The 9,299-nt window shown below is 38.4% G+C and overlaps 4 protein-coding genes across 4 annotated transcripts; all 4 read left to right on the top strand.

The window, feature by feature from the left end:
* LOC109947229 lies at positions 603 to 2,594 on the top strand. Its single transcript, XM_020557142.1, has 4 exons — positions 603 to 1,999; positions 2,084 to 2,236; positions 2,330 to 2,470; positions 2,571 to 2,594. Exons 1-4 carry the CDS (start codon positions 1,181 to 1,183, stop codon positions 2,592 to 2,594), a joined length of 1,137 nt encoding a protein of 378 aa, XP_020412731.1. The 5' UTR covers positions 603 to 1,180.
* LOC109947228 lies at positions 2,975 to 3,905 on the top strand. The gene is made up of 3 exons (XM_020557141.1): positions 2,975 to 3,480; positions 3,566 to 3,650; positions 3,723 to 3,905. Exons 1-3 carry the CDS (start codon positions 3,152 to 3,154, stop codon positions 3,903 to 3,905), a joined length of 597 nt encoding a protein of 198 aa, XP_020412730.1. The 5' UTR covers positions 2,975 to 3,151.
* LOC109947642 lies at positions 3,952 to 5,142 on the top strand. The gene is made up of 2 exons (XM_020558296.1): positions 3,952 to 4,330; positions 4,426 to 5,142. The coding sequence occupies exons 1-2, from the start codon at positions 4,074 to 4,076 to the stop codon at positions 4,568 to 4,570; spliced, it is 402 nt and encodes a 133-aa protein (XP_020413885.1). The 5' UTR covers positions 3,952 to 4,073; the 3' UTR covers positions 4,571 to 5,142.
* On the top strand, positions 6,688 to 7,386 carry LOC109947227. Its single transcript, XM_020557140.1, has one exon. The coding sequence runs from the start codon at positions 6,688 to 6,690 to the stop codon at positions 7,384 to 7,386; it is 699 nt and encodes a 232-aa protein (XP_020412729.1).

Raw genomic sequence — 9,299 nt, 5'->3', positions numbered from 1 at the left:
CCACACAGACACCTTGCAATAACCAGCATTTGGTGAGTAATTTATGGAATTTGAGTTTAGGGTTAGAGTAATGGTTTTCCCCAATTTGTACCATAAATTTTGTTGGATTTGGCATCTCTTCGTTGTGCTTCAGTTGCATGTTAATTTTTGCTTAGGTATATGTTAAAAAAAGAATGAAAATCAAGTCAATAACAAGTGAATAACATGTCAATAATGATATGAATAAGATAATGGTGTTGAATTGGAGGAGGCCCTCAAAACCTTCCACATTTGAAGCAGTGCATAGTGCAGATTAAGAAGAGGCGCTAGAATATATATATATATATATTTTATGAAGTAAATATGATTTCCTTTGTTACTAAATTTGCCTGAGAAACATTTGAACAGATAATAATAAACTCATGAATAGAACTGCAAAGCATTTGATGAGTAATGTAAGGAATTTGAGTTTAGGGTTAGAGTAATGGTTTTCCCCAATTTGTACCATCAATGTTGTTGGATTTGGCATCTCTTATTTGTGCTTCAATTGCATGTTAATTTTTGCTTGGGTATATGTTAAAAAACGAATGAAAATAAAGTCAATCACATGTCAATAACATCTCAAAACCTTCCACATTTGAAGCAGTGCAGAGTGAAGAGTACCTCTCTGGCACTAGAATTTATATATTTTGTGAAATAAATATTATTTCATTTGTTACTAAATTTGCCTATGAGAAATGAGAACAGATAATAATAAACTCATGAATAAAAGTGCAAAGCATTTGAAATGAAGGTTGATCTATGACGATTGTGGGTGACTGAAGAAAAAGGTAGAAAGAAAGAAGGATGTGGCAATTGCTTAGCAAGCAGATAGCAGAGTACATGCTTTGCTTTGCTTCCTTCCACTATATTTCTTATTTATTTATTTTGGGTTGTGTATGAGATGACAATAATTGTCATGTGTGTGAAGTGCAGAACTTGCCTACATTGCACTCACACGAGTATGGATCCATAAATAAAACACGTGAAATTGTTTGTAATTCACATAATCATTGCATTAACAGGTATTTGCACAAAAATTGTCATATTGCTTTGATGATGTTAAAGCCTGTGATGAGTAATCCCTATGCTCATGTACTTTGTAAAAGTTGTAATGTGCCTGGTTGACTAGTTGTGATTGTGCAAATACGTGGTAGTATATATGTTCACGTTATTTCACATTGTATTTGAGGAAATGGGATCCAACGTGGAGCTGGTATGGCCAGAGGCAGAGGTATATTCGTCACGGGTGAACAACTGCTCACATGCAAATTCATCTCTAGCTGCAATTCGAGCGAAGTTGAGTGCGGAACAATTAGAACAATTCAAGACATCATGCTTTGGCCATCTTCTGAATATAGATAAGATTCAGTTTAGCGGACAGATTGTGCATGGGGTTGTGTTGCGTAGAGTAGCGGGGCAGGGTGTGAAAGACTTGGATGGACTGAGTTTCTTATTAGGGTGTGACGTTGCTCAGTTCACTCGTCAGGATTTCTGTTTGATCACAGGGCTTCGTTTTGGGGAAGTGCCTGAAGTTTCCAGTGGAGAGAGTAATGAAATCAGACTTCAGAAAAGATATTTTATAGACGAAGGAATTACATGCAATGCTTTAGAAGAAGCATTTGTGAGGTGCACAGAGGAAGATGACATCTACAAGCTAGCTCTTGTTTACTTTGCTGAGTTAGTGGTTTTGGGAAGGGACAAACATTTGAACATCAATCTAAATTACCTGACCCTTGTAGAGGACTTGGATGCGTTCAACAGGTATCCGTGGGGTTCGGTGTCCTTTGACAAAACCCAAGACAGTCTATTTTCTGCACCAACAAAGTATGTGAAAAGCTTGGAAAATGAAGAGGGAAGAGGGAAGGGGAAAAGTAAGGTAACGGGAACAAGCCAGAGAAATGAGAAGGGCAAGAAGGATAAGCATGGTGAAGCGCAAAGGAGTGGCTGGAGTTTTAAAGGTTTCACGTATGCTTTCCAGGTACATGGTAATAATGTTCATGTCAGTTATGTTTTGTTTTTCTTTAAAACATAAATAATGAGTTTTGTCCTGTGAATTGTGTAGATTTGGGTATATGAATTAATTCCTAGAATGGCGGACCTGAATTACTGCAAGGTTGTTGATCCGACCGCTGTCCCGCGTATTTTGCGATGGAGAACTACTACGTCTGTTCCAGAGATGAGAAAGTTGAACAATTATTTTTTCCAGAGCAAAGAGGTTTGGTTTGCAGCCCTTAGAACTATTGATAAGATTGAATGAAATTATGAAGTAGAATGATTTAATATGACTCTTGTCTGTATTCTGAAACAGTCAGTTCAGTTGCGGGCGCTATGTCCAAGTGAAGAGGAAATGAGACAGCCATATTGGAGTTGGCCACAGGATCGCCCTGCTGTTGTCTCGACAGAGTCAATTCCTTCTTCATGTGGTGATCTTGATGAGTTGAACAAGGTGGTAAGCTTGTTGAGGTCCGAGTTGTTTCAAGTAAAGCGGGAAAAAGACGTCCTTCACTTAAAGGTCATACGGATGGAAAAACTGTTGGACCAATGTTTAGGTCCTCAGTTTGAGCAGGAAGTAAGGAGGGACCTAGCTTTACTGAAACAGAGGACGAATCGTTGTGTCGTCTCACATCTATTTAAGGGATATGGGGAAATGGATGACATTCAATGGGATGAAGGGCCAAGTAACAGAAATGAGGGAGAGGAAAAGGAAGATGAAGGGATTGAAGGGGGTGAAGGGCCAAATAATAGAAATGAGGGAGCACATAAGGAAGAGGAGGGGATTGACGGAGAGGAAAAGGAAGAGGAGGGGATTGAAGGAGGTGAAGGGCCAAGTAATAGAAATGAGGGAGAGGAAAAGGAAGAGGAGGGGATTGAAGGGGGTGAAGTGCAAGGAAAACCAAGTGAGGTAGATGAAGGGCAAAGGAAAAGAAGTGAAGGAGAGCAAGTGCACGTAAAAAGTAGCAAAGGAGAGGAAGCCCAAAGACAGAGCAGTGAGGGAGAGGAAGTGAAAAGAAAAAGCAGTAAGGGAGAGAAACTGCAAAGGAAAAAAAGGGAGGGCAAGGAAGTGAAAACACAAACAAGTGAGGAAAAGGAAGTGCAAAGAAACCAATGTGAGAAAGAAGATAATGAAGTTATGTTGCATGGGGGTGACACTGGCGAGAGCACGGAGGGGACACTGCTTGAGTTTACTGTCGGGGACATTGATTTGGATGAACCTACAGCTGTGCTATCTCAGTTGAACGTGTGGTTGAATGATAAAGGTAAAGCTCTGGCACAAGGGGTCCAATTACGGAAAAGGAAGAGGATCATTCCTTTGTGGAAGATCGTTGAAGGCAGTGAATTGGTTCCAAAAACTGGGGCACAGACAACCGGACTGAAGATCTTAGACCCAATGAAGGCGATTCCGCATGATGATCTGGTGAAATTGCTGAAACTTTGTTGGGAATGGCGCCAGGACCCAAAGTAAGTCCCTTGCAATTATAAGATAGAAGCATGACTGTATATAATTTTTTATATACAGTGTTCTAAAACTGTTTTATATTCATAGTTTGGTGATGCAATTTGGCAACGTGGAAGCTGAGATTGAATTCTTCGCTTCCCTCGTGAAAGCTGATGGTTGGCTGAAAGGAGATGTAAGTGTAATTGATTATGCATTTGTTTTAATGCACATACATTATGAGAATGACAAGAAAAACATGTTGCAGCACATTGATTTGGGGTTGTATCTCATCCGGAAGCGACAACAACAATTGGAGACAGATTCGGTAGAAGTAGCGGACTGGACAACGACCGATGTTTTTTTTATGGTATGTCATCGGCCTTCACCAAGTGCCGTTAATAATTACACATTTTCCATACACACACTAGTGGAGGTGTTTAAGCATTGATTGTTTTGTATTTCACAGAATCACATTCGTTCTTGCTTTGCGGATAATAAAAGAAAAAAACAGCAGCTTGGGTGGAAAATCAGAAAAAGTTTACTAAACGTTGTAAATGGGAAGGTTCCTCCGTGTGGGTTGGATTGGCAGACCGTCTATAAGGTGTATACCCCATTTATGTTGACGAAGTACAAGCATTGGGTGGCTGTAATGATTGATCTGGTATTGTGTGAAATCAAAGTGTACGATTCAAAGGTTTCACTAATTCCAGATGACATCGTAAAGGAAGAACTCGGCCCGCTATCAATTACGCTTCCAAATCTTCTCAACACCATCGACTTTTATGAAGAAGGTGTTTATGCAAACAATTGCAGCCGAGATTGGTGGTGTCCGTGGCCAATAGAGCGTGTGGATGTTCCACAACAGTCTAATGAGTAAGCACAACTTGCAATTTAATTTTATTACTTTCAATTGTCAATTACGTTAGAATGTCATTAGTTTAATTGATCGAGTTCTTGTTTTGCTTCAGAGGCGATTGTGGCATGTTTGTGTTAAAGTACATTGAGCTTTTCAGCGCTAAGCTTCCGTTAGCTACTTGCACCTCGCACAACATGCCTTTTTTTCGGTTGAAATTGGCTGCGGAGATAACAAGGGGAGATGCTTACTTCCCATGATATTGGTTGAAGATGACAAATGGTACATGAGAAGGTTTTGGGAATGTCCATTCTCAAACTAATGTAAATACACAATAGAGACGTACGGGTCCTTATCGAATTCTACCGCTAACTCCTTCATGACATTTACATGTTTGTTAACCAAACTGCATTGAATTGGAATTTTAAGACTGCATATGTGAATTGGGATTTGAAGATGGCTTTTTAAGTGTATTACATCATTGCAAAGTGATATGTCATTGTTGATGCAAGCCACCATTAATCGCAATGTGTTGCATCATAATAGGTGTCTAAACATGCGAAAGGTTTTCCGCAGCTCAGTAGCATAAAAGTAGAAACAAAGACAATATACACAAAATGAACAACAATTCACAAACGCACCGACAAGCAATACACACACAACAGACAAACAATATACACAAACTTGGCCTGCCATATACAGAGAATAGATATGCAATATACACACAGTAGACATGCAATATACACACAATAGACATGCAATATACACACAATACTCCCTTAACACACACAATAGACATGCCCTTGCCCACAATAATGATGCAATATACTTCAGTCCCCAAGTACACCAACCATAGGGAAGTCGTATTGAATAGGATATTAAACTTAACAGTTGTTCTTCCTACTAAAAGAAAGAATAAGGTCCGTTTCCCCCCTTCTTTCTTACTTGAGTGATACTTGTGGCCCCAATAAACATCCAATTTTGGGGCAATGATATTCCATATACATGCAGCAAACTATCAATAAACCTTCAATAAACATTCAATAACATGCGAAATACATGCAGTTACCAAATATTACAAAATGGGTTTAGGGTCTCATTGGTGGTGCGTGCAACATGTCTTGTGCGGGAGAACTTTCACAATCTTTTAAACCGTGCAGTTAAATGATCATTAAAAGAACAAATAAAATGACAATTGATATAACTAATAAAACTAATACCAAGTCCTTAATGGACTTCAGCATGTTCAGCACTCTAGCATCATACGTGTCATCTTGATGTTCTGCTTCAGCGGAGGTTATATCAACCCATTCGAATCCATTGCAACTGGTGGCTCCCTAATTGCAGGCATCATATATAGAATATAATTCTGTCAGAGTTAGACATAGGTTTTTTTTTCACCCACATACATATTCTTTAAATTAAAACTTACATAGGAGGTTAGACACTTCCAGAATGGCTTCCCTCGATTTTTGTCAGATTTTGAAACCCGAAGCACCATTGTAGCTCCATAATACTGACACCTCTTTGTTTGAGCGGGAGATGAAGACGAAGACATGTTGAATCTTCTCAATTGTACCTCTTCTCACTCAGATCTTCTCACTGAAACCTCTTCGGACTCATACCTTCTCACTCATAGTTGTCATTCATACCCCTTCACTCATAACCCTAAACTTGTCACTCAGCTCTCTCTCATCTCTGCCCAAATCGAGTTATATTTAATTTTTTTGGGATCATTTGGTGGGTTGGTCACGATGTCGACACCTGTACCGTCAGCATTGTGACATCTTTTAGCCCGAAAAGCAATATAAACTACTTCACTACCCAATATATTTTCTGAATAATGACGGGACACTGCTTCAATTTTATTAATTTATTTATATTTCATTAAGGCAACTAGTTGGATAAGAATCCGTCATTATTGGTTCCATTTTAATAACATTACTAGGGGTAGTTGGGTGTGGGAAAATGAAAAAGTATATGATGGGACCTTCTGTCACTAGTCAGTAATCCATCACATTTGTATCAATGAATTTGATAGTGGGATAAACCCAAAAATGGCTATGCAAATAGCCATTTAATTAACTTTTTGACTGTCTGACTCTGTATGCACCGTTATGACGTTTTCCCTTCTTTTGTCTTAAGTTTTAATTCACTGGGGTTCAGTTTCTTTCAAAATGGTCAACTTGGAAAAACCCCAACTGGAAACACCTTTTCAAAACACTATAAACAGAGGCTAAAACAAAACGTGTACCCCAAATATTATCATTTATCCCCTCTGCCACTCCTCAAATCGTTCCATTCCAAAAACTTTTCAATGAATTCGAAACACTTCACTACAGTCGGAGGAAAGAGAAGGAAGCATGTCCATTTCGATATGCCCGAAGCTTTCATCCCGGAGTCCGCTTGGTTTCAAGTCATGTTATACGTGGCAAAAGAATCATCGGAAGATCTCTTCCGTATGGCATCTGTGTGCCGATTGTTCCGAACTTTGGCAAACAGTCCACAAGTGTGGAACACCATTTCAATGGCAAAGTACCCATACGATCCTATCTGGTACCGTGCCAGACCTGCGGTCCAGCATTTCTTGCAACAATGCAGGGCTTGCGATAACCCTGAGTCCATATTTAGAGAAGCATTCCAAGGTTTTTTCAGGCACGGTAAGGTGGAAGCGTTGTATGGGATGCGCATTGCAGCCACGGCAGGCCATATGGAAGCGGCATATGTAGTTGGACTACTTGGTATGTCCGGAATTGGTCAGTCAAAAGAGGATGCATTACAATTCTTGTGTTCTTTGAATCAACGTAACAACATTGATATGAAAGGAACCAGGGATGCTTTGACAGGAAGATGTCGCGGAGCATTTGTTGCAAGACATATCGTAGATATGTTTGACTATGGGAAGATTAAGTTCAATCGGTGCAGCGCTTGTAACAACAATGAATGGTATTTTGTTATTCCAGGCTGGCCTAGTGAAGACAAGATAAATCCTGCGTTGTGGACTTGTTGCAACCGATGCAAATGGCACCGTGAGAGTATTTTTTGGTGCAAAATCCTGCGTGAGTATGTTGTGTGAGGGAATCACGTATTTTTGCATTAGTTTTAGTACAAATTTACGGTTTTGATGCATTGTGGACTTGCTTCTCTTCACTTCTAGGTTGGCTGGCTACGTTATACCTATCTCAGTTTAAATGTTGTTCAAATGTTGGTATTTTGTCATAAACCGTTTTATATATAAATGTATAATATTTATTATATAGCGGAATGATTACTTACATCATAGACGGCTAGGAATGACATTTTACTGACACAGATATTTTACATCATATTTGGTAAACGAAAAGTCATGCATGGAGTAAATAGGTGTCTTTTCACCAGTGCTTGGGAATGACATTTTCCCACTTAGCATATCCGAAAGGATTTGGTTACACGTGTCTTAACCTAGGGTGTTGAACAGTGAATGACGTAGACTATTTTTTTGTGTGGAAGGAGTACAATGGATGACTTGTATATTTCCATATTATGTTTCAAAACATCCCTTCAACCTAAAAAATAAAAAAATTAACAAATTGAAGAACAGAGAAACCGATGAGCACTACAAATGGCCTATTCGCACGGAAAATAAAATTGTTTTCAACAAGTTGGACTAAATATAATTAACAAATGGACAGCCTAAAAAGTAATATCATAATAATTATAATAATTGTGGATAAATAATAATAAAATACTAATGTAGCATAACCATTAAACAGGGAATGCAGTAGGAAGATGAAATCGCAATAAGTTCGTAGAAATTTTCGGATCGTTTTTCTAATTTTTGTGTATTTAGTTATGAATTTTTCAAGAAAAAAGGTAATAAAATAATAATTTAGGGTAAAATGGGAGGATGTGGCCATGTTTGGTAACGTACACTTGTGCAAGTAGTCAAAAGTGACGGGCTCAGATCGCGCCAGGTGTCATATTCTTGTTAATTTTGGATTCTTTTGTTCAAAAATCTTTGAAACTAGGTAATAAATAGTAGAAAAATCGTAAAAATGGCCCCAAAATTACTCCGGCCTCCTTTTGACGTCCTTAAACTAGGAGAACCTATAAATCATTCGTCTCGCAATGAAATAATCCAAAATTGTGTTACATAACTCACTTTCCTCTTAACCCTAAGTATTGATGTTTGTTAACTTCAACTTGAATAACCTACTTCAACAAGCATCTCCCGTTAATGTTGGGAATTAATTTTACAAATGCGTAACAATGAATCGGAGAATTCAGCAACGGAGATGGAGTGTCAATGAGTTCGTAGCAATTTTCGGAATTAATTTTGAATTTTTCTGTATTTAGTTATGAATTTTCCAAGAAAAAAAGGTAATAAAATAATAATTTAGGGTAAAATGGGAGGATGTGGCCATGTTGACTGACGTACACTTGTGCAAGTAGTGAAAAGTGACGGGCTGAGATCGCGCCAGGTGTCATCTTCTTTTACATTTTGGATTCTTTTGTTCAAAAATCTTTGAAACTAGGTAAAAAATAGTAGAAAAATCCTAAAAATGCCCCCAAAATTACTCCGGCCTACTTGTGACGTCATAAAACTAGGAGAACCTATAAATCATTCGTCTCGCAATGAAATAATCCAAATTGTGTTACATAACTCAGTTTTCTCTTAACCCTACGTATTGATGTTTGTTAACTTCAACTTGAATAACCTACTTCAACAAGCATCTCCCGTTAATGTTGGGAATTAATTTTACAAATGCGTAACAATGAATCGGAGAATTCAGCAACGGAGATGGAGTGTCAATGAGTTCGTAGCAATTTTCGGATAATATTTTGAATTTTTCTGTATTTAGTTATGAATTTTCCAAGAAAAAAAGGTAATAAAATAATAATTTAGGGTAAAATGGGAGGGTGTGGCCATGTTGACTGACGTACACTTGTGCAAGTAGTGAAAAGTGACGGGCTGAGATCGCGCCAGGTGTCCTCTTGCTATTATTTTGG

The sequence above is a fragment of the Prunus persica genome, chromosome G2, assembly GCF_000346465.2.
Source record: "Prunus persica cultivar Lovell chromosome G2, Prunus_persica_NCBIv2, whole genome shotgun sequence".
NCBI lineage: Eukaryota > Viridiplantae > Streptophyta > Magnoliopsida > Rosales > Rosaceae > Prunus > Prunus persica.
Note: the sequence above shows the minus strand (reverse complement) of the source record. Positions and strands in the feature narration are given on the sequence as shown.

Coding starts and splice junctions, on each gene's coding strand:
- LOC109947642 (XM_020558296.1), top strand. CDS start 4,074: ATGTTGACGAAGTACAAGCATTGGGTGGCTGTAATGATTGATCTGGTA. Junction 4,331..4,425: donor GTTCCACAACAGTCTAATGA/GTAAGCACAACT, acceptor GTTTTGCTTCAG/AGGCGATTGTGGCATGTTTG.
- LOC109947228 (XM_020557141.1), top strand. CDS start 3,152: ATGTTGCATGGGGGTGACACTGGCGAGAGCACGGAGGGGACACTGCTT. Junction 3,481..3,565: donor GAATGGCGCCAGGACCCAAA/GTAAGTCCCTTG, acceptor TTATATTCATAG/TTTGGTGATGCAATTTGGCA. Junction 3,651..3,722: donor ATGGTTGGCTGAAAGGAGAT/GTAAGTGTAATT, acceptor AACATGTTGCAG/CACATTGATTTGGGGTTGTA.
- LOC109947229 (XM_020557142.1), top strand. CDS start 1,181: ATGTTCACGTTATTTCACATTGTATTTGAGGAAATGGGATCCAACGTG. Junction 2,000..2,083: donor GTTTCACGTATGCTTTCCAG/GTACATGGTAAT, acceptor TGAATTGTGTAG/ATTTGGGTATATGAATTAAT. Junction 2,237..2,329: donor ATTTTTTCCAGAGCAAAGAG/GTTTGGTTTGCA, acceptor ATTCTGAAACAG/TCAGTTCAGTTGCGGGCGCT.
- LOC109947227 (XM_020557140.1), top strand. CDS start 6,688: ATGCCCGAAGCTTTCATCCCGGAGTCCGCTTGGTTTCAAGTCATGTTA.